Source organism: Bactrocera neohumeralis, chromosome 5 (assembly GCF_024586455.1).
Source record: "Bactrocera neohumeralis isolate Rockhampton chromosome 5, APGP_CSIRO_Bneo_wtdbg2-racon-allhic-juicebox.fasta_v2, whole genome shotgun sequence".
Taxonomy (NCBI): Eukaryota; Metazoa; Arthropoda; class Insecta; order Diptera; family Tephritidae; genus Bactrocera; species Bactrocera neohumeralis.
Window position 1 is genome coordinate 34,974,530 of NC_065922.1, and position 26,209 is coordinate 35,000,738.

General features: G+C 32.8%; 2 protein-coding genes across 2 annotated transcripts in view; one reads left to right on the forward strand and one right to left on the reverse strand.

Annotated features, from left to right (window-relative positions):
- The window catches only part of LOC126759849 (uncharacterized), a 690,051-nt gene that overhangs the window by 440,774 nt on the left and 223,068 nt on the right, over positions 1-26,209 (reverse strand). The gene's annotated exons all lie outside the window — the stretch shown is intronic.
- Positions 7,866-14,805, forward strand: LOC126759847 (uncharacterized). The gene is made up of 4 exons (XM_050475008.1): positions 7,866-8,338; positions 12,970-13,289; positions 13,603-13,770; positions 13,936-14,805. The coding sequence occupies exons 1-4, from the start codon at positions 8,020-8,022 to the stop codon at positions 14,287-14,289; spliced, it is 1,161 nt and encodes a 386-aa protein (XP_050330965.1). The 5' UTR covers positions 7,866-8,019; the 3' UTR covers positions 14,290-14,805.

Here is a 26,209-nt window from a genome sequence, read left to right on the forward strand (position 1 = left end):
CATGGATTCGATGAGTTACCATTGCATCCTGAAAAAATTACGGTTTGATGCGGCTTATGCCCCAGCGGCGTTATTGGATCGTACATCTTTCTATATGATCAAGAACGGCACGTTACTATGAATGGAAATCGCTACCGCTCAATAATAACCGAATATCTTTAGCTTGAATTGGATGATATGTACTTGGACAGTATGTGCCGCCTCGATTGTGCGATTTGACGCCGTTAGACTATTTCCTGGGGTTACGTTACGCAATGGCCAACAAGCCAGCGACGATTGATGAACTGCGTACGAATATCGAATGTAAAATTACAGCAGTATCGGCCGATTTATGCTTGAAAACCGTCGAGGATTGGGTGCCTAATGTCACATCAAAATAATTATTAGGGCTTAGTATACGCTGAGGTGCGCTGAGCGAAAGTATTCAACAAAGAAGTTCCATTAAATTTTGTATGCGGAATGAAATTTCTGGTGTCGAAACGTTCAGAATGTTGGAAAAGGTCTTGGATGATAATTTTTTGTCGGGAGCGAGTATTTTTAATTTTTTTTAAAAACAGCATCGCGTTAACATCTGTAAAGCAATGCTTCCCGACTGCCACTATCATATGAAACGTATTATTACTGACCATGAGCCTTCGATCTATGCTTACGACCCGGAAATAGACGATCAATCGGCCGAATATCGTGACAAAGGTGAGCGGAAGCCAAAAAAACCCTCTCCAAGCAGGTCAAGGTACTGTCAAAGTTTTATTCGATTATCGAGGGATACTAATTGAGTGTTATGCGTCATATGCGGGAAGCTATTCGTAAAAGGAGGCCGGAATTATGGGCCGACAACTCTTGGTTTTTGCACCACGATAATGCACCGTCGCATACTGTATTGATTTTTCGTGAGTTTTTCACCAAATTTTAAAACATTATCGTGCCGCAACCACCGTATTCGTCTGATTTAGCTCCGTGTGACATCTGAACTCTATTCAGCAAACTCAAATGACTGCTCCGTAGAAACCGGAAACCTTGATGGCTTTTCGGAAATTGACTTTAACAACTCTTTCGACGATTGGGAAAAACGTTGGAGTTCATCAAGAACCCCAGCAAGCGATAGTATTCAACTGCCAAAAGAAGTTCCATTGAAGTTCGAGGAAAAACGAAGATATGGAGTTGAACTTCGACTAAACAACTCAACGACATTTGATAATAATTTCTAATTTATACAATATAATTACACAATATATGACATTGGGTGTAGAATTATATTCGTGCGAAAAAAATGGCGATCAGAACAGGAAAGACTGGTGTGGCGCAAAACTTCCCAGCTGCTGTTTTCCAAATTGTTGGCCTATGTGTAGTCGGCCAATAAGTTTCTATAAAGAAAACAATTTGGAAAACAGCGGCTGGGAAGTTTTGCCACACCAATCTTTTCTCTTGTGACAGTCATTTTTCTTGCGTTTTTTAGCAACTGTTTGCTTCTACGATATTTGATGGGTTGTTGTCGGCAGCGTTCCTCATTAATGATTTCACTTAGTTTTAGAAACTTATAATGCATACCATTACCTTAGCGTCATCTAAATTTGGCATATGATTTTTGCATTTATTATATTCTTGTCATAGGCGAATCCATCGAGTACAGTTGTACTGAAAACCAATGCATTAATGGCATGATCTTACAACAACAAAATCTGTGCTCCAACTGCGAATCATTATTTTGCACGCAGCAAGCAATGAGTGTGGTGTGACAAATTTAAAGTGGAAATGGATGGTTCCGGTGCCTGTTTAAAGTAACTGTGGCGCGTTATGTTCTTAATCACTTCTTTTTCGAAGTTAAAGTATTGGTATGAGCAATATCCTTTTTCGGTTCTAAATATATATGTACATATGTATGTATATAGTAAATTGTATATTTAAAAGTTCAACCGTTAAGATCACGTACAATGTGTTCTTGTGGTTTTATTTTCGATAACAAATAACTGTTATTTCCGCTCACGCCACTAATTTCTAGGTATATATATTTGAGATCATAATTGAGATATATGTTAAAGGAAGTAATATTTTAATGAAATCATATAATTATTTATTTATATATCATAAATACATCATCGACAGGAAAACCAATAAATGCGTTTTAATTAAAAATAAAAAAAGGTTAAACTTAAAAACTTGTATTTAGTGCGAAAAAGATTTTCGATACTCAGAAATTATAAATGTACTATAGTATATTGTGAAATAAGAGTCAATAAGTATTTCTTAAGGTGTTCTTATTTCAAAACAGTGTGAAATATTGCTACATTTGTAACAGGCAAAGAGAGCCTTGATTCCTATATTTCATATTTATGGTAATATAACTCCTCTGACAGATGAAAGGGTGGTTCGACATTCAGCAATACACCAGTAAATCATTTTTTTTACATATTTTGATCAACTAATTTGATGTATATACTATGTGAATACATATTTATATATGTAAAACCAAACCCAACAACGCTCTGTACTTATTACTAGGTGCATACTGCAAGGATCACAAACGGAAATATATTTTCGGGTATTGGACGATAAAAATGTATGTAGCATAAAAATTTGGTATTCGATATTCAATGAAATTTTTGAAGTATTACAGTCATATTTGGCATCTTATTTACTTATAACTTTAAGTATCTGAATGCTTTCCTTTCATTTCCGAAATATTTATTAAAATCAACCCAACCAACTGATATCACTGTATTCAACATATTATATTAGTATTTTGGAAAGGTACATATCCGTATCACAAATTTGACACAAAGCTATTTAAAATATTCCCCCTTCAATCAACTGAATTATCTTGCGCTAATACCGATATAAGCGATCGAAACTAAGCCCATTACCACGACAGTGGGGTCTACGTAACCGGAATGGACCGGGGTTTTGAACCGGTCATGGACTGTCAACTCGGCAGAATTTTGTCGCTAGGGCAACAACAACAACAACATCTAAACTAAACTTAAAGGCACTATATTTAATATATTGAGTACATGAAGGAAAAATCAATATATCAATAGTGGCCAAGAGAAGATGGTAATTTCATAAAAATGTTACACATATTAAAGTCAAGCAATATAATTAAGGTTACTCACACTTTGACTAATCTACTTACAATAAAGTTGATAAGAAAATTATATGTATTTTACTATATGAAATAATCCGTGCACTGATTTGAACCAAACTCCTGTCCAACTTTCGGTATAGCCAACATTATACGTTAATTTATTGCTATGTATCACACCTATTGGTCGATTATTAGATATCATATCAGCCCTGTTCACTGGGGTCCTCATATTATTAATATGAAAAAATATATGTGACCTGGTCTACGGAAAGGGGGCTTAGGTATCAAAAAATCACTTTTCACTATTAAGTTGATTATTTATTATTATTATTTTTAACAGCTGTTTCCCAGAAAACTAGTTTTCGCACGTTAGCTCCCTTTTCGTAGATCAGGTCACATATAACAATTTTTTGATTTATATGAATATAGTGGAAGGGAAAGTTCAGATGAGTTTTAATATTTGCTTTTATGAGGGACGTAAGATTGTGTATATAATGCTCCGATTTTGGTAGAAATTAGTTGACTAGTACATATATAGGGGTGGCAAGAGTAATTGAATAGGTGAAAGGGGTGATTAATCGATCAATATCGTGCAATTAATTGAAATGATTTCCTTTTCCTTGCAATTCATTATTTGATACATTAATTGAATTATAGATTTTGTTTGCCATCCCTACCAGGATATGAGATAATGAGTTTCACCAAAAAGTGGACGGTGAACGAAGTTAAATATAACCTTACCACACTAACTTACAACAACGACAAATTTAATGCTGCCGGCAATATACTTTTGACAGTTCTCACATGACCTTTGTATGGGGGGTGAGCGTGACTATTATCCAAGACCGCCCATATTTGCATTGTGGTAAAAAATTAAAAAAATAAATTTTCGCAAATAGGCTGAGTTACAAGGTGTGTTCCACAGTAAACAGGACTTTTTGAAACTAGCGCCCCTGGTCTATCTATGTATATGTCGACTGGTGCGTTACAATCTGCTATTTTTATCGATTGTTCAGTGAGAATTTCATGACATTTCATCAATTGGAAGTGAAGTTATTGCGTTTTAAGTATCAGTATGTTTGTGTTATCGGTGCGAAAATGAGCTTCGAACAAAAATGCCCACATTAAGGTTTGTTTTAAAATTGGTAAAACTCTTACCGAAACGTTTCAATTGATGAAACAAGTTTATGGCGATGATTGCCTATCCCTTAGCAGAGTGCACGAGAAGTTTCAACGTTTTCAAAGTGGTCGTGAGGACATAAATGATGATCAACATGTGGGCCAATCAAAACCAATTATCACCGGAAATTACATCGAAACTGTGCGTGAATTCATCAAAAATCAGTCGACATCATCATTGAAATTCATGAAAATGAACATCTCCAAAACATCGATTTATCACATTTTGACCGAACATAAGCTTACGAAAGGTGTGTGCACGGTTTGTTCCGCACAAATTGACTGACGACCAAAAAGTGCACACAATCCAACATTCGAGGGACGATTATTTGACCAAAACTCACATTTTAACCATTAACCACTCTCCGTATTCACCTGATATGGCATCGTGCGATTTCTTCCTTTTCGGAAAAATGCATTTGCCTATGAAAGGAAAGCGTTATGCAGACGTAGAGGCCATTAAAAAGGCTTGCACCGGCATACTGGCGGCCATACCGGCCAACGAGCTAAAACACTCGTTCGACATGCTTTTTGACCGTGCAAGAAGCTGTATTAAAGCAGCAGGATACTATTTGGAATAAAAAAATAGATTTTGCCGAAAAAGCCATTTGTTCTGTTTTTTTAAGTTCTCTTTATCTTGGAAAGCACCTTGTACAAAACCTATTAAGGGCACAAACGCCCACTTTTTAAACCACAAAAGTCCCTTAATGTGAACCTTTTTACTTATTTTGCGTGTTTGTAAGTTAATTATAGCCATTTGTAATTTATGATTCCATGCTATTTAGCGGTTAGCCCCGACTACGTCTACCTGTAATACCACCTGTCTCAAGGTCAAAGAAAAAAATTCAACTGTGAAGGGTTTCATAGCTTCGGTGCAGCCATATAAGGTATTTTAAAATTTCGCGGGCTTGGCGAGTCCACTTTTCAAATGTTTGGTTTTTTATTATGTTAATATACATATGCACATGTCCCTGAGATGTGACAACATTTTCAGCTATATTCATGCTTACTTTGTTTATAGCAACCGCGAAGGGTAAACGTCTTTTGCTTGGCTTGGCAATTTTCGTTTGCTAAAAAAAATGCTATGCAAGCTATAAAAAATCCTGATTTCAGTCAATATCAAGTGACATAGACGAGCATGTTAGTCCTTAGTAAATTATCAATTTAAATTAGAGTTACAAATCAATAAATTAACTGATTCTCTTGCAATTTGCATATGCAAGCGAGCACTATATACCATAAATAGTTGTGTATGCGCAAAGGCGAACGCACATCGCATACGAAATGCAGTACACAAGTGCTTTTTCTGCAATATTGCTCATAGCATTTTTATATATCTTTTAATAGTTTATGAAACATGCTGCAATCCAATATCCATATCATAATAATAATAGTATATATAAACTTGGGAAAAACCAAAGTACCGAATTTAAAAATTGCAAGTAGTGTGTGTGTAACATTTATGCAAGTGGTGGGGCCAACACGAAATTAGTTTGCTTCATAAGAACAAAACAGAGAATTATGTGTTTTGCAGCGACACAAGCCGCCAATGATAGCGATAGAGGCGCGCACACATCACTGTGATTCATCGATGCGCTTTCAACTGTGCTCAATGCAGTCAATTGGTGGCTGCAATTACATGTGTGTATTTACAAGTAAATGCTGCTAAGTTGCAATGAATTTGACGTCACAACTCACAAACAAAACAAAAAACAAATTATAATAATAAAGAATAAAAGAGGAAAACAAAAACGACACAGCAGCACATTCTTCTACACTTACTTGTCACCCAAGCGATCTGGTGATTTTTTTTTTCGCTGCATCGCCAAATGATCATGTAGCCAGTGGCTGATATCCAAACAGCAAACGGTGTAGCATTTAAGCGGTCAGCGGCGCATTTGACGACGAGTAAACAAGTGTGTGCATAATTGTAAGTTAAACCCAAGCTCCATCTGTTGACTCATGCGCTACACCAAAATGAAATTTCATCAGTTGGAAGTTGGCGCGCGCATACGCGTGCTAACTAACACACACACAAATATGTATCCCCCACCAACACACAGACAAATTTCACAACACAATTTGCGCCGACAAGCGCGACTAGCAGCTCACTAATTGCCGTTGCAGTTGCCGCTGCGGCGCATGTTTGGCACGCGTTGTAAATGCAGTATTTGCACGAGCCATTCATCGTGATATTCGGTTTTTTTCAGGCGGCGCACAAACGCTGAGCGCGCGCCGACCGTATGATTGAAACAAAAGCGCTCACTTATAGTTTCAACTCACACTCAAAACGCCCGGCCCCGCCTGCATATGTATGCGTTGTTTGTGGGGGGCTGCTTGCTTGGCGCGCGCCAATACAATACAATGCTCAGTGGGCGCGCGTTTGGTATGTGCACGTGTATATGTATGTGCGGAGTATAGAGTAGCGCGCATACATTTATAATCGCGCCGATTATACTCGTTTAACTGTTTAAGTCTGTTTTGGATAAGCGAACATTAATGCTGCGTTTTGTATGTATTAAAAGAGTGATTTCGTGTTAAGCGCGCGCTCGCCAAATACCGCAACAGCAGCGCTGCTTGCAGTCGCGTTAACCGCTGCGTTACGGCTGCTGCGTTTGCGACTGCGTCGTCGACGCTAAGCGGCGCCGCAACCGTGGCTATCGTTAGAAGCGTGCTATACAATTTTTATATACATATTTTTGTTGTTTACTTCTGCCTAGTATAAACAACAACCCCCGTCACTTACAACTTCAACACTACTACTCTTCGCAAGTGCTCAACTGCTGCCTCCTTATTGACATTTTGTTTTAAATCTTCTAATATCGCCACTCCACTGTTTTGGCCAATATTCACTAATTAGTTGTTGAGCGCGGCATTGCGCTCTTTCTAAGCGATGCGCACGCTCTTGGCCAAGATCGCCGCTTGAACGATTAATTGAGTAATTCAATACCGATGGCGTTGAGGCAGTCGCTTTCGTCAACTTCGTTTTCGTAGTCGCCAGCGCGCGACGACGCGTTCTTGCTGCTGTTACTTTGCAAGCCGACGTTGTGACGCATGCCACACATATACACGCTCGTGAAGTGCCGCTATGGCTGCCTAGGTGAACTTCGCTCAGATCCTAACTGTTAAGACGACGTATCTGTTGCTTTTCTCCGCTCGTTAGTATGTGTGGTTACATGTGTGTGTGTGCATGAGCGCAATGTTCTTGTACTCAATACGAGCGTTTGCATGAGCGTATGCCGTTGAAACAGTGGGGTTTGCGCTCGCTTTAAAAGCTTGTGATTAAAGATTTAACTTACAATCAGCATTCAATAGCGAACAAGTGAAATTAAAAGGAGATCGTGCGTGCAATAGTTCAAGAAATTCGTAAATAATTTCAAATTGCCAATATAGAGCACATATAAAACACATAAAAAATACTTAAAAAATTAATTTAATTAAATACGCAAAAAGCCTTTAAATATTCGCTGCCAAACAACACTTGTTGCAAAGCAGGATATTTTTAAACAGTATTGTTTTATTTACGACTGAAATACATATAAATAACTACATATAAATTTATGTTTAAATATTGAACTTTGCGAAAGCATAAAAACTTAAGAAAAATATTTAAACCTAAAAATTTGCAAGTCTGACTTTCTAAACGCCAAATTGCGAAAATTGTGTACGAAACAACGCCATTTCCATTTCGTGTGCATTATTCTGTGATAATTTTTATTAACAAAGTTAAACAAAATCAACAAACAAAACTAACCAAAATGTCGCTAACATACGTGAACAGTAACAACAACAAAATTAATAGTGCACTGGATTGTTGCGAATCGCGCACAGTACGCACAATTGATACGAAACATTTGCAACAGCAACAACCACAACAGCATAGTGTCAAAGTGTCATCGACAAGTGCCGCATTTGTTGTGAACAGCGGTCTCACGCGCTTGACCAGTGCAATAGATTTCGCCACTGGAAATACCGCTACATGCCAAAAGTTAGCGACGAAAACCGCTTTAACAGCGAAAATGCAAAGCGCCACATTAAATTGCCAAACGCGCGCACACAGAAGGATGCCGATGATGAGTAAGTCAACCAAACAAACCAAAGAAAAAAAACAAGTGAATAGAACAAAAAAGCAAGAGTACAGAACAAAAACAATCGAAAAGTACAAAAAAGAACCAAAAATAAATAAATAATAAAGCAAATAATAAGTAATAATACTTAATAGCATGGTAGAGGTGGTGTGAGCTATCAAGTTGTTAGTAATAGTGTTCCATATTGCGAAAGTGATTTATACGAGTACAGTCTTTTGGGCTTCCCTTGCCACAATTTCGTATTAATCATTGATTATTATTTTTATTTTTTATTTTATTTTTGTTGGTTTTTATTATTATTATTTATCTTTACTATTTTTATAATTTTTTTTTGTATATTTTTATTGCTTGCGTAAAGATTTCTTCAGGCGTTTATCAGAAAATAGTTGCTTTAATTTTTTATTATAGCAAAGGCTGGCAATAACATTGAGCAAACATATTGCATTACCGCCTTAGTGCCAAAGCTTTGTAATAGGCATTTAAAATTGGAACAAAATGTATGAAATTTCACGAAAAACGCGAAACAATTTTTAATTTTTATTAAAAAAAATATATAACGAGTAAAAATTTTGCATTTCTTTGCTTTTTAATATAGAAAAATTTGATCATTGATCATTTTTGGTTTCAAAACTTTTCACTTAAAAAAAATTATAATGCTATTTTTATGTTGTCATTGTAATTTTAATGATTTTTTTTTTGATTTTTAATTTTTGTTTTTACTTTCCCAAAATGAGCGCTATATTGTATTGTAATTCTTTGAAAATTTAATAATAATTGTTTTTATTTTTTCAAAATAAGTTTAATTATATTGTAAAGTTTTTCAGTGTTTTTTATTAATTAATTTTTGAATTTAATTTTCCAACAAAAATTATTGCAATGTTGCTCATTTTAATTTTAATAATTTAATTAATTTTTTTTCACTTTTTCATAAAGAAGTTATAATAATATGCTTATCATTTTAATTTTCAAAAACTAATACATTTTATAATAATAAATAGTAAGGAAATGCTATTTATTAGGTCCTTTTTAATAAAAATAATATAATATTTATTTTTTTAATAAATTCAAATTTACATACATTTACATAGTGTTACATGTACTGTTTGTGGTTGTCAAAACAAGTTTAGCTTAAAATTTCTATGCCAAAATATTATAACTCATGTTAAGCATAAAAATTAGAATTATTTGACTTTAGCAAAAAAATATTTTTTTTTGTAATTTTTAGTTCAAATATAATTTTTCTATATCTATATTTTTTTATTTAAAATTTTCTGAATATATACTAAATTATAATTTTTTGACAAAATAATTTTTTTCCTATTGTTTATCTCATATGTATATAAATTTCTCTATGTCTTTTTTATATGAAAATTTAAACTGTCTGAATAAATTACAAATTTTATTTTTTGATTTTTGCAAGAAAACATTTTTTTGTATTTTTTTTTTGAAATTTTTGATTTCTGCAAGAAAATAAGTTTTTTTGTATTTTTTTATTTGAAATTTTAAAGAAATATGTTATTTAAAATAGTATCGATTCTGCTATCTGACTTCGTATAAAGCAATAATCCTTCTATATATTGCGACCCTGAACGCCTTCTATAAATTATGACATACGCCTCCGATCAATCTAACTGCGAAAGCAGCGCAACAAACAATTCGAATGCTTAACATTTGTCTTAATATTTTCTCCTTGAAATACTTCGATAGAAATGTATTTTTATATTCCTCATATACACATGTATGTATATACAAGCAATATATTCTATATTGATAAGCTTTTTTTAACATCTGCTGAACTAAGCGGTAGCCAATGGCAACACGCCTTGCATATCCACTGCTCAACTAGACTAAATGAGCATACAAATGTACGCGAAGGCAAACACACACACATTCCCATGTAAGATGGAGTGCATTTAGCTTTGATATGCTACATATATACATTTGTATAGTATATTTGCTTAATTAATAATAATGTAATGAAATAAATATAATTGCAGTGATTGCTATAATTAAAAAGCAAACAGGAGTCACATACACAAACACACATACATACACACGTGGAAAATGCGAAGCTGTTATTTAGCTCAATTGTTTTAAGTAGCGAACAAACAGGATACTCTTCAGTGATTTTCCTTTACAGGTCAACGCGCATCCGCCTACTAGCGAAGCACTATGTAAGCGATGCGTGTTGCGCGCGCCCGAGTGTGTGTGTATGTGTACGTAGATAACAATTCAAGCCAGTGTGTTATTGAATGAAATATATTAATGAATGAATCAATGACAGGCATTAATATTAAAGAAATGGCAATGCAGTATTTTTTTGTAAATGTGAGCAAATAATTATTATCAATCAAATAAAAAATAAAGGTTTGTGTTTATTTAAATGCTAACTGAGCTTAATATAGTCGTTTCTAAAACTAAATGTAAATATAAAAATAAAACTAAAATAGCGGCTGCAATATTCAATTGTAGCGAGCATTAGTAATAAAAAATCAAAAAACAAATTAAAATAAAAAACAAATAAATGAACAACAAATTAAATAAGTTCAAATTTTTATAGTAAACAATAGCTTCATTAAAATATTTACAAAATAATTGTGGCAAATACACAGCGGTGCTAGCCTGTACCATTACAACCAGGCACACGCGCCGACGTCAGTTCGTTTTGTGTTTACAGATGCATGCTATGTATTGTTAGTCATATGCAAAAATAAATGCTTGCTTTAAAAAACAAAACAATTACAACAAAAAAAAAACAATAAAATCTATAAATACCGCACATATTTTCATTTATAAAATGAATAGAAATATAACAGTGTATTGTTAGTTCTTACAAAGTATGACAATTATAGTGGTCCGATTCGGAGATTATACCGTTGCTTTTGGCGACAATCCGTGCAAAATTTCGTGAGGATAACTCTTCAAATAAAAAAGTTTTCCACACAAGAGTTTAATTTTGATCGTTCACTTTATATAGCAGCTACATATATGCTATAGTGGTCCGATCTGAACGATTTATTCGAAAGTTATACTGTTGCTTTTGGCGACAATCCGTGCAAAATTTCGTGAGGATAACTCTTCAAATAAAAAAGTTTTCCACACAAGAGTTTAATTTTGATCGTTCACTTTATATAGCAGCTACATATATGCTATAGTGGTCCGATCTGAACGAAAAACTAATGAACTAGTACGCGTTCTAACTGACATGGCTTCACGCTGATTATTTATAAATACATAGGTACATATGTATGTATGTATGTAGGTTACAGAGCCTCCAACATTTCCTTCTGAGTGTTACGAACTTTTTTGCAAACTTTATATACCCTCTTCAGCGTACTACTTTTACTCCCACTACAAAAAAATTTTTAAAATAATTTTTTAAAATAATTGTAACTTCACATATTTATGCATAACACATAAATAATTAATAACCAAAGGCAACAAAAATATAACAACACATTGCTATTTTATTAGTCAATATGTGGCTCTTGCAGCAAATATAACATTGTCTATGTATTACATACAAGTATACACCTTTTAAAACAACAATCAACAAGATCACTTCACATTAAAATCGTTGCTTTTAATTACAAATGATAATTAGCAAATTTCTAATACTCAGCTATGTCTGCCACACATGTGGACACACACAAACAGGCAAGCAAATGAAAATTGCAGGCGACTCATCTGTGCTATGCGCTTGACTAAATGCCTTTCAAAGCTACAAAAAACGCAACAAATTGTGAAAAAAAAACAAATGACAGCAACAACCGGCAGCAGGCGGCAGTAAATTTCTATTATTGGCGGCCTTTGCCTTGATCTTGACAAAAGCCTAGACAGTTTAAGTCTCTAAGTCTGACTAGATTACACTTAGACCACCTGACAAGCACAATTGCGCACATATCTACATCTACATATCCGCCACCGAAGCGGTAAACTGCAGATCGATCGAGCAACGCGTATGCCGCATGCCAACACGCTCCTCTACACGCATACTTTGTTGCAGCAACTTGTGCTCTTTAATAAATTCTACAAATTACTGTGTGTACGCTTTAGTTGCGCTAATTGCACAGCTATATACATATATATAATATGTATATAATGTAAGATACATAAGTATGTACATTGCTTTGACGCATAAGTATATAAAAAGACAGCAGAAATTTCTTCACCGCTACTTGGCAGCACAACGCTGCCATTGCGAATTTCGCATTGGTTTTTAGCGCATTTGCTGGCAGCGAGTTTTTATAGTGTGCGATAATTTCGCAGCGTTCATTGGTGTATGCAGCAATTGGCCGAAGCAATTCGCTCGCTCAGGTGTGTTCAACTCAGCATGTGTATGTGCGCTAGCTGTTCAACCTATCATGTGCATGTGCTAGTGCGTGCTTTGATATGTGCTTGCGATAAAATGTATGGCATATATGTACATTTTAACGCTCAAAGCTAATGTGCATTGGTAAAGGAAATGATTTGTGTAAATTAAGCATTTTATATACAAACATATTTGAGTTTAAAACATAATTTCTTGTCATTTCCATTAGTATGTATGTATGTATTACTCAAACCTGTCTCAAAGTCACCATTTCTCATGTATTTCTCTTTATTTTTTTCTACATGCAGAATCCTATGTACTCCTGCCAATCGTTTGCATTGTCATATTGGCGCAAATTTCCACTACTTCAGGTCGAACATTACACGGAAGAAAACGAATAATTCTACACTCATTAGAGAATCGCCTGCAACATCACAAACAATTAATGCAGAACGAACGTGATGATTTATCGCCTATACTACATAGTCTACAACCGCAACGTCGTCATCACTTGAATGTGCGTTCGCCCAGCCAGTGCCCAGAAGAACGTATGAAAGCAGCTCTAGAAAGTATACGAAATCAAGCGCTTAACTCGCACAGCACGCTTATGGGGGATATTGATGGATTTGTAAGTAACAGCAATAGATAGTAATTACAGTTTAAGAAACTGAAAATTAAGAAATTCAATAATACTACATAAAATTAAATTTCAATTTAAAACTAAAAAAAATGATTTTTTGCCGCGTTCTTCATTTTTAAGAAAAAAATATAAATAATTTTCCAATACTTTTATACTCAAAGCGTCTGGCTTTGAGTTTCTTGCACTACTTTTCGCAATGAAATTAAAAAAAAATTATTTTAGTAATTATTTTTTTTTAGTTTAGTTTTTGTAAAAGAAATATACTTTGCTTTAATTTAGTAAACTTCTCCTTATGTTCCAGACTAAAGTTCGTTTTGCTCAAACTAAAGAGAATACCTTCAAAAACTGGAGCAGACATAGTCTAAGCTTAGATCATCGATATAATACATCGGTCACCCGTAAAATTGGATTGGATGAACAAACATGTAACAATATGAGTTTACCACAAAAAACAATGGATGAAAAATTGGTAAGCATTAAATATGAACTTTAGTATATCTAATGTTAGTAGTTTTATGCAAAAGAAAAAAACTATAAATTGTAAATTGTTTAAAAACAGTTTAAAATAATGTAAAATCAATGAAAACTAATAATTTTTCCTTCTTTCTCTTGCTAATGCTCTTTTTGCGTATAGCGCGAAATTGCTGACATATGTAGAACATTCAAAATCTTGCAAAGCGTACTCAAAGAAACTGTAAACGAGAAAAACAAGAAGGAATGGCAAGATACATATAATAAAGAATATCATGTTATAATCGACTTTTTGAACAGCACATCCAATGAGCTCGCGATTAATATAAATGCTGCACACGGTGCATACAATAGTACAAAAAACTGCACTACAATAAATTTTGATCACCTTATTAACGATACCATCATACCCAATTACAACAGAAACGCCCAGGTGAGAGAATGGTTGATAGTTGTGGAAATCATAAGCTTCTTCCAATTTGTAATAACCACACTCAATGAAATGATTTGCAAGTAATGTATAGAAATGCAACAAAAAAAAAAAAAAACAAAAACAAAACAAACAAATTATGTACTTATGTACATATGTATGTATGTATATGCCTAAGAGGCCGTCACACCGATTCATTAACAATATGTAAAGGAATACATAAACCAGTAAGCAATGAGGCGGAATAATGTTTTTCATACAGATTTACAAAAGAATTTCAGTGTGTACGATTTTTAGCGAAAGACTTCTCCTATATATATATGTATAACCCAATTATGACTTATATTTTATTACTATAAATGAACAAAAAAGGCTTTTGCTTTTCTAGCTTATGATAATTTTCCAATTCCTATAATTAATTTTTAATAATTTAATTAAAGACAGTTTGTTATAGCAACTTGACGGTGCGAGTGCGCACAAAATTTTCGTTTTATATATTGTATTGAATTTTGAAAACAATTTTTATTCCAAAGAATCATTATACGAAGCATATAAAAAAAATACTGAAAAATAATTAAATATATGTATATATACAACATTAAGTCGCTGTCAAAGAAATTTGTTTTAAAAACAACAAAAAAAAACATAAAAACATTTTGTTTTTCATTTTCCATTTTTAAATACTCTTAAATATTTCGTGACGTATGCAAAATTGTAAATTAACCAAAGTATGTTTGAAAGTAAAAGCATACTTAAAAACAGCACACAATTTAAAAAGTTACCAAAAATTACAAAAAATACTTAAATATACATATATAGTGTAAGAAATTGTAAATTATGTAGAAACGTTAACAATGAAGCTTATTAATTTAGCAACACCAGCGCATAATATAATTATATTTATATCATAGGCTTAATTAAAAGAATGACAAGTTTTAACTAAACTATTTATTTATTTATTAATTATTTATTTATTTATAACATATTTTATATGCAATTATACACATAAACATAACAAATTTATTTATTACACCAAAACATTAAAGAAACACTAAATATATATAAAACTGTTATTTATTTATTTACTCTTTTTTCGGATAAAAACTCATAGAAGTTAATTGTTAGCAGCAAGTGGTAACAAAAATCATGAAAACAAAAAAAGAAAGAGAAAAATGCCAGCAAAGACAGCAATCGTTATGCTATATAATGATGTGATCACATCAATAGTATGCCAAATCTTATACCATCTACATATTACATGCTGCTTTCAATATCCACTGGTTTGTAGAGCAGAAATCAGTTTGTATAGGGTAAGATAAGGTGTTAATAGAAGTGATCCCAACGCGTATCATACGTTGCTATGATATCACATCGCACAACGCAATACTCCATGATACACATAATACAACATAATATAATGTGATCATATGCCAATAGCAACTAAATCATGTAGTAGCACGTAAACAAAGCATACAAATATGCATATGCTGTGATGTGACATCACATCACATGCTGTTATCATATAATGGCATCTGAAAGTTGAAGGTTGAGTAACACTTTTGTTTACAAAATATAAAAATATGCATATGATATGACATGATATCACATGTTGTTATCATATAATTAAATAGCAGCTGAAAGCTGTAGTAACACGTGTGTTTACAAAACATGAAAATGTGAATCAATATGATGTCACATCGCAAGCTTCTATCATATATGTGTTTACCAAACATGAGATATGCATTTGATTTGACATCACATCACATGTTGTTATCATATAATTAATTAGCAGCTGAAGGATGTAGGAACAAGTGTGTTTACAAAACCTGAAAATGTACATATGAAATGACATCACAAGCTGCTATCGTATGCAGCAATTGCATGGGTTAGGTAAAAGTTATGTTTGTATAGGTTGAAATTATATTACATCATATGGAAATTCAAAATCGTCAAATTAGAAAATCATTTGCAAAAATCTCAAACGGCTTCTGTTAACAAACTTTAAAAGCGAACATGCGACCTGTACCACAACTTAAAATTCAGAATGCCAATCTTATGCAATAAAGCCATATCACGCGTATGTCTTTTAATGTTTTATTAATGCTGCGTTTTGAAAAATATAAACAAAATTGTTATCAGCTGCCAATGATGAAACTTAATGGTTTAAATAAAATCATTTTCGCTTACACTCATCACTTACATTTGATATTTATGAAAGATTAGTTGTGCTCAATTTTACTGCTCATATTTATATATTTATTAAATTACGTTGCATTTATATGTACTAATTATTTCCACTTGTACAAATCACATGTATGTATGTAGTTGTTATGAAAACTAAACTTACCCAGTGAGCTGAGCAAAATGTTAAGAATAAAATTACAAAGTGGCATCACAATTCAATTGAGAATGCACAAATATACATATAAATAAAAAAACTACCGAAAAACAAAAACTTAGTTTAAAATTCAAGCAAAAATGACAACAAAATATGTTCAATAAAAATGTGGCTATGCATGTACTTAAAGTATAATATAAAAACAAAAAAACTAAAAAAATTACAAAAATGGACGTAGTAAACTAAAAATAAATTATTAAATACTAAAAATAAATTATTAAGTATTAAAAATAATGTAAGTTAAATTAAAAGGAAAAATATGTGCTGTTAAAAAACATAAAATCCGAAATTACTAGAATTAAAACTAAAGCCATAACAAATAATAGGCCTTCTAAGGCTTTACTATAAGTATGAAATTATTTAAGTTATGTGAATGGTAGTCGAAAAAGTCTTTTCGTATTGATGTCACTGCAATCGTATGTATAGTATATCTCCAGTGCTACCAATCACATTAAGTCATACCATGATTAGCAATACGAAAAGACTTTTTCGACTATCCAATATTATAAAAATTTATGGCATTATTAATTGGTTAATTTATTTATTTAATTGTTTATTGTGTTTCAAAGAAAATTGTATCACTGAAACTGAAACAAAAAAAATATATATATACATATGTATATGTATAAGAAAAAAATCTTTGAGAACAAAACAGTGTAAGAAAAAAACATGTATATTAAATGCTATAAAATAATATTAATAACAATGCAAATATGTACACACATAAATGCCAAAAGTGATTGTAAAGTAAAAACAAAATTAATTTAAATAAATCGAATTTATCTGTAAATCATTAAATAATATTTTCAATTCTTATTTATTTCAATTCATTTTAATTACTTTTATCATGTAATCTATTTCTTAATAGAGTACCGTAATATTTCTCGCTTTGAATAATGCTGCCGTTGCCAAAATACACCTGGCCAAGATACATAATCATTTACTCATACATAAAAATGGAATATAAGAACTGGATTACCGAAAAACGTTGGCAATGCCAAACTAGAAAGAAAGAATAAAGTTCTCAAGCAAGGTAAAGAAAAATATTTGCAATTCTTCCTCACATTTCGAAGTGAGTTGATTTTCATAAGTTTCTTTTACGACGAATATTTCACCAGTTAAATCATTCGTCATAGACTGGAATAAGCAGTCTTGCTGCCCGGTCTGGGTTATAAGGTGAGTGCACTAGAATCTGCCACCCAAGCTCTTTGAGCTTTTGGCGAGTTATTATTGTTGTGTATCGCTTGGCATTGTTCAAATGGAATACACTTCCTATCCTATTGGCCAAAGCATGTCGCTTCTGAGCTATTTGTTCCCTTAGATGGTCTAATTGTTGACCGTACAGGTTCGAATTAAAAGTTATATCATAGGGGTGCAGCTCATCGTAAATATGTCTTTTGCAAGTCCCACTAAACAAAGCAAAACCTTCCTTTTTTAGGTTGACGTTGCCGTAAGTATCCAAATTTTGATTACTAGTGACAATCCGCTTCCGAAGTGGATAGCTTTTCAAGAGGTTTTTTCCGTTTATGCATATGACACCCACACATCGAGGTTCTGTTTGTATCTAGCTTTGTACCCAGCTTTATTTAAATGATTCCAAACGAATTTTTGTGCACTTTTTAGCTCCTGTGCAATCGCTTTCCAACATTTTATCGATGTTTTCGGCAATTGCTCTACCAGAGTATAGTACGCTTTTGACATCAAAATTCCGGTATGGTAACCGAGGAAAACCAAATTTCGCACAATTGATTGTTACAGTAGCTGATTCGCCCTTTCTCTGCTCGCTTCGCAAGTGAAAAAAATTACATGTAAAAGCAACAACAAAACAATCGAGTTGAATTCGTATAGCCGCTATCTTCAGTGCTACCAAATTTTATTTTCAAACTTTAGAACAGTTTTGCTATTGTGAATGATTTAAATAACAAGTGAAAATTCAAATGTCTTTTTTCCTTTGCATTTTCTAGACTTAAAGACTTGCAATTAATTATAGCAATTTATATAAAAATAACTGATTACAGCAAAATTTTTGACCACGTGAAAAAAAATTCTTCATTAACATAAAATCAAGTCAAAAGTACCGTATGTTTGTTTGAGCAGTTGATACAGTGTGTTCGTTTCACTAGTTCCACTCCAGTGGCGAATCGAAAAAAGCTAATATATAGATCATAAACGTTATTCACATTCACAAAACTGGCTGAGCAACATTTTTAGTACTAAATCTCAACTTTCTAATGCTATTTGTATAGCCTAACCCATTTCTACAACGTAAATATAGATTACTGAAGCCATCAAGTAAAAGTTATAATTACATACTGCTTGTTTTAACTGAGAACACTTTCAAGTGCAACCCAATGCAAAAGGACAGCATAACTTGGCCAGTGTAAACCAAAATAGTATTTTCACTTTCATAAAATTTAGAAAGAAAAATTAATATATATTCAGAATATAATCAAATTTAAACATAATCGAGATAGATTTCAAATTTTTAAAAATTTACTTAGTCATTTCAAAATACAATGTGAAGTTCGGGTAGCTTAAGATATAAGAGTTTTATTAAAAAATCTTTGAAAAAAAATTTTCTTTAAATTTCAAAATTATCTCCTGGATAATTAAACTTTCGTCACTAAAAAATATTATGAATTGAGTATAATACTCATATGTGCAAGTCATTATTCATTGCTAATAAGTCTATGCAGACGCATTTTACATACAAGTATAAAACTATGCAATTTTTGTTGAAAGTAACAAGCAATTTTTTATGCTTGCGTATTTTGAAAAATTTTTATGATTGCTTCTATATAAGCATTGTTGGAGCTATACATACATATGTAGCTACGTTTTCATGGAAATCTATCATATTGAAAGTGCTTCATGGTACATACATACATATGTATATAGATTAGCACGTACGAACAATTGTTTGCCGGTAGTGTAGGAATTCGAAATCACCACACCCCTGAACTAACCTACGTCAAGCGTTACCTGGGTTGTGTTGAAATTGTTTCTAATGCATTTTGTTTTCAATAACTGAGGTGAGCATATTTTATTCGGCACTTTTTTTTATTAATTCCGAATTGAAAATTAGTATCTTATGCGTAAATGTTCACTCAATTCATTGGAAAATTCAATTGACGCATGTTAAACGCACGTAATCGAATTCAGTTATATAAACATAAATTATTATAAGACAATGAAAAACGAAAGCATTTTTTAAAATACGTAATTTCGATTTCGAAACACGGAAGCAAATTTAATATGCCTCAAATATTTTTCATTTTCATGAAATCAGCCTCTCTGAAATTGTTCTTTTTTATAAAATAAAAATAATTAAACAAAAAACAAGAATAAAACTTTTTCAAAGATGAAGACAAATAAACAGTTTTTGAGCAGTTACCTAGTTTTCTACAAACTTTTAATAGATCTCGACCAGCGAGGCTGTAAATTCTCCCAAGAAAATGCATTATATTATACACGATGCGTTTTCCGAGGGTGATATCTGACGTTGATGCCCTTTGTGCATTAAAAATCAACCAAACTCTTTTTGAAGTAATAAATTTTATAGCAAAATCCTTCTCTTTCCTTTTGACTGTTAGCAAGAAACAAGTTTTCTACGATCTCACGTCTATCACTGAATGCTGAGAGATGTACGCCAATAAATTTGAATTTTCTCGACAAAGTAGATATGTATATGTTACACAATCTTATTTATTTTCGGATAGTCTTTGTGTAGGTATAGTTAGATAAACAATGTCTTCTCTATGGTTCAATACTATTAATTACAATCCTAAATAATTCTAAACCCTCAAAAATCTCAAAAAAAATTTAGAACAATTAGATCAATTTGTTGGCGTTTCATTTACAACTTGATATTTGGTGGATTTTACCACACCCAATTTGGAAGTGATGAGTTAATTGTTTTTTAAGACGTGTGGTTTCGGTGAAGTTATACTATTCTTTGAGTTAGTGTTTTTGACAGCTATTACATGATTTGTACTCAACTTTGTTTGACTTTTCATAATGAACAAACCTCGCGACCATGAGAAGCATCGCACGTCGAACTATGGGCTCCATACGAGATGGCTATCGATGCCGATTTTCATGAGAAAATCTTGCTGTCGATGAAATTCATTGCCATTTGAGATGCCTTTACATCCTCATAAAGTTACTATTTGGATGTATGATATGGGCGAAAGGAATCATTGGTTCATATTTGCCATAGACAAACATAAGGCCGATGTATGTTACAGTTAATGCCGAATGCAAAAAAACCATGATTAATTACTATTTCGTGTAATTTGGATGACATTTGGCAGCCAACAAAAATATCAATTTATTGAAGCAAACCTTTTTGTTCTTGTGGCGCAGCCTCCAAGATCGTGTGATCTAACACAGTAAGACTTGTTTTTATTATGCGACTATCGCCTTGAAAGTGAATATTCGGCGCATTATCGCTGACATATGGCCCCAAATTGCCGCAAAAAGTGGTTGAAAATAGGGCCTGTAGAGGATCTCAACATCTCTTATGGACAAAGTTTTGTTAATGTTTTGGGTATGAAACGCGTCAATGATAGAATCATACAGACTGTTGGTCAAACACGAAATGTGAAACATCGCCCAGTCACGCTGCATTTTTTTGCGTATATGTTTTCAGAAAACGCACCAAGAGTCTATCAACCCAATATACAAAATAAAAATCGCGAGACAAACTTTTCACGTCGTAAACTAAGACATGTCGAAAACTATCATAAAAAGGTTCTACCAATCTGGGAAAGAAATATTTGTCGATTCGGTTTGCGGGCGTAGTTCTTATTGGCCAATCCGGGTCAAATTGGATTTTGGGTGAATATCAAGAAATGTAATATTTCGAAAACATTAAATATATGTATATGGCTTATATATATAAATAACTTGGGAACTTCAACTTCAGAGGGAACAGTTACAACTGTGCACCGTTTAAAAATGTGAGGAAAATATTTACATTAATTTCGGACCTAACAGTTTTATGGAATATATCCATATATTAGCCCCGACTTTTTGCGAATCAAATGCGAACTTTATTATTATAACATAAAAATATATTATTGCGAATAGACTCAGGCAAAATCTGGGCACACAACTTGTTGTAATTGGTTTTGAAAAGGAATGAAATTTAAGAAAGAAATGTCTGCGTTTTGCATGTATCACATTTTTTTCTTCAAAAATTAACGACTTTGTCTTTTTATACCGCTGGTGAAACTGAGATGGCGCTATGAAATACCTAAAATATGTATATGCATATGTATGTGTATGTCCATATACGCATATTTATGTATTTCGGAGTATATGTAAGCATATCGGTTTTCCTCAGCAACAAATAACCGTTATATATTCTATAACGGTACTTGAAGCATTAAAAACCACAGCGAGCAGTTCATCAAATTTTAAATATGCATTTAAACTTGTTGAACAAAGATCATCAAACCGCAGAAGAGTTCAGGTCTTAAGGATATGATAAAGGTGAATGTGCACTTATAAGGCTTTAGGCACAGGTTCGATATTCAATTTCAAAAATACATACTCATATGCAAATAAAAACAAAAAATTAACAATAAAAGATTAATCCCATATTTTTCTTTAAAAAGAAAAAAAATAAGGGGTTATATTGGTTTCCTCTGAAAAAAAAAATGATTTTTTTCAACACCTGTTGTCTCATACAAAAATGAAATTTTTAATAGAATTTTTTATTGTTACAAACATGCACTATTGGAACGCTCCAAAGTAAACAGGACTTTAAAAAAAATTACAAACAGACAAATTGCTTTCAGTTTTAAACTACTCATAAACACTGAATAAACACATACACAATTCGCTCACATTTCACATATAATTTAGTCACTACATTCATATTTATCAGTGACTTCTCATACTTAAGGAAGATTTGTGCTCAAAACCACAGCCCACTTTAATAGTAATCAACAAATAATAAAATCTTTGCCAACTTTTAAGGGTACTTAAATGGAAATTATCACTACTTAAAAGTTTAAAAGAGCTTTTAAGTGAATGAAAGCGGTTCAAATATTTTGTTTAAAAAACATCGAAATCACAAGAAATGTGATGTGGTCGGTGTAGTGGCCACTAATCTTACCTTCATTTATGAAGAGACTAAGGAAAAAATGACGATAACACGAGTAAGCAGGTTCGAATGTAAATTCAGATCAATTTATTATAAATCTAATAAGTATTATAGCGTTTAAGCACTTACAACGTTATTATTTTGTTGTGTGCCTACTATTTTTATAAATTGCTTGGCATCGTCTGGGCAAGCTCTCCACTAACATCTGACACCTCCTTTGTGGGATTGCGTACCATGCCTCCTTGATTTCAGTACAAGGTTCTTCCGAATTTTTAAAAATTTTCTTGACAATCTGTATCTTAACGTCGTTCCATAAATTTTCAATCGAGTTTGCATCGGGACTTTGTGCTGCCCACCTCGGAACGTCAATACTTTCTTCAGTGGGCCAGTTCTTCACACTTTAAGCTGCGTGCTTTGGATCATTGTCATTCAGAAAAATCCGATTCACTGGCATCGATTCCAAATCGAATGGTTCTATGGTATTTTTGAGTATGTTTAGCTATGCAAATTGGTCTATTCTACCATCTATCCCTATCAATGGCCCAACACCATACCAGGAAAACGCTCCCCAGACCATTATGCTACCTTCGCCGTGCTTAACAGTTTTTATAGTGTATCTGGAGCTATTCGCCTGATACCTGGGACGATGGAGAAATGGATTTCCATCCTATCCGAAACAGTTCACTTTAGTTTCATCGCTGCACAGAACCCTTTTCCAAAATTTGACGTCCTTTCCTAATTGTTCTTTAGCAAAGTCCAGCCGCGCTCTTATATTTTTTTTTTTTTTGCCAGGTGTGGTTTTTTTCGACTCATTCGTCCAAACAACAGATTATCATATAGCCGTCTTCGCACAAACCTACTGTATACGTTAAGCCCAAATTCGATATTTATTTCCGCCATAATTTCTCGAGATGATTTAAAAAGATCACCCTTGTTTTTTCATATGATGGCTGTATCAACAAGTTCCGTTGTTTTACGCCCAGGATCTTTGTGGACTTTTTTATTTTTGAGCAAATTTGGATCCCTTTTTAACAAAAGTGATGGCGTTGTATACCATTTTCCCTGAACAACTCATAATTTAGGCAATCTGAGTTGGATTTTTGCCTTTTTTGTAAGGACCAAATATTATTATCCTTTTTTCCAGAGTACAATGCATATTTCTGCCCATTTTGAAGAAATTGAGATTGAATATTGCTAATTAATAATGAATATTTGTACAAATAACTAAACGTGTGCTACTTCATTGTCCAATCAAATTTCGTTACTCTCCGAGTAAAACGAGTAACAACAAAAAAGTAGGCATGATAGCGGCATACACTTACCGTTATAAGTTGTGGAATGTATACTCGTATGGTAAGAACAAAGTACAAACAATAAAGTACAAAGTACACTCTGTCAATAAGCGGGTGAAATGAAAAATGGAAACAACAACATATATGTATGTACATATGTATATGATGCATGTGAATTAATGTTCGTACATGTGAGATGTTATTAAGTAGTCGAAAATAAAATTTTCATTTTATTCGTACGTAGAGTAAGTTATATGCGTATGCACCACGTAAGTGTGAATTGCAATTGTGGGTGTATTATTTGTGTAAACCCAGAACCATGGTACTACTGATAAACCTTCATGCCTGTCTTTTATAAAAGCCCAGCAGGAAATCTTTGAAACCTGATAAGTTTTCATAGACACTATTTCTGTCTAAAAAGTGAAATACAAACTAACCCCTTCAACAGATTTTTTACTATAAAATACAAATAAGATGTTTGTATAGCTGGCCTTATTTGCGCGTATGTGTTTTCAAGTGATTGCTTTTTGTGTCGACAAAATTTTCTTCTTCCATTTTTACTACGCCAGTTTAAAGCCTCATAAATATATTGTTTTGGACCCCTTGGTTTTTCGTTTGAGTGCAACTAGGCGGTTAACGATGTAGTTCTTTATATCTTAACATGCTTTTTGACCAAGCAAAAAACGAAAAAGCAATCGCGTTTATTTAATTTGCGTAAAAAAAAATTTGCGCTGCAAAAATAACCGCGCTTTGAAATAGCGTAAAAAGAGGTCGCGTAAAAAAAGGACTGATTACTTTTACTTACTTTTAATGTTTGAATTGTTTACAAGTAACGTAATGACAATTCTATAATAGGTTAAAAAGGTCTTAGTTGTCAACACCACCTTTATTAAATATCTTTAGTTAAAATAAGAATATCAGTACTAATTTCAATTAGTTCAGACCTTTACAAGGTGGGTTCCAAAGTAAACAGGACTTGAAAAAAAAAACAGAAAAAATGTTTTTTTTCGGCAAAATCAATTTATTTTATTCAAAATAGTCTCCTTCTCCTTCTATACAGTTTTTTGCACGGTCCAAAAGCATGCCGAACGAGTTTTTAGCTCGTTGGCAGGTATGGCCGCCAGTATGCCGGTGCAAGCCTTTTGAATGGCCTCTACGTCTGCATAACGCTTTCCTTTCATGGACAAATGCGTTTGCAGAATAAATCCTTACAAGATCATTTAAAGTGAAAAAATACTTATTTTAGTTAAAACCTTAACTTAGAACTTGGTCGAAGGAAAAACACTGAAAATTGGATTTTTTTTGCAGACATTTGCACAAAAAATTTAAATTTCGCGACATTTTTTTCAAATAGTTGTAATCGAAAAAAAAATCCTCTTAAAATTTCAATAAACTCGGTTGAATAGTTCTCGACAAGTCTTGGCAACAGTTTCGAAAAAAACGCGTTTAAAGACGGCGCACTTAGCCTAGCTAGCCTCGAACGCTCAAGTTCTAGAGGCTGTATCTCCGAAACTATTACTCGGATCAACTTGAAAATTCGAGACAATAAAGGTATTGTAGAATTTAATAAGACAATAAAAAGTTCTATTTTTTGAAACCCGTAAACCGATTTCATCCCTTAATTTAAAATTTATAAGAGATGAAGAAAACTTATTAATTAATTAAAATAAATGGGATTCGATGTTTTATACTTTGTGGAGCTAAGACCACTAGAGCGACAAAAATAATTTTTTTATCATATACATATGGGGCATAGAGAAAGGCTAAGATTCCATTTCACATTTATAAGAAACTAGTAAATCTGATCATGTGTTGCTGTGGTTAAAGTATAGATTAAATATTATTATAACAAGCTATTTAACACAAAAAAATATTATATACTACAGATGTATAAAAACACAAACGATATTGCCAGTATAAAAACATTTAAAATGATTTGTATAAATTTTCCATAGACAAAAAAGGAGAAATCTAAATAGTAGTTGACCTTGATACTTCTTTATATAAATGGCGAAATTTAAATATGGATAAATATAGCTTTCTAAAAGGTAAATAAAGTAGATTCTAACGGTACTCTAGAAATTCTTGGCAACAGCACTATTTCTAAATCAAACTTTCTCGTCAAAATGGTTACTTCAATAATATTTTTTGTGATGTTTTAATTCAAATTAATCTCAACAAAATAATAGGTGTACTAATCTTCAA

Bases quoted from the DNA above. Each gene is read 5' to 3' on its own strand.
- LOC126759847 (XM_050475008.1), top strand. From the start codon at position 8,020: ATGTCGCTAACATACGTGAACAGTAACAACAACAAAATTAATAGTGCA. The intron at 8,339-12,969 runs GTAAGTCAACCA...TTCTACATGCAG, and splicing joins CAGAAGGATGCCGATGATGA to AATCCTATGTACTCCTGCCA. The intron at 13,290-13,602 runs GTAAGTAACAGC...CTTATGTTCCAG, and splicing joins TGGGGGATATTGATGGATTT to ACTAAAGTTCGTTTTGCTCA.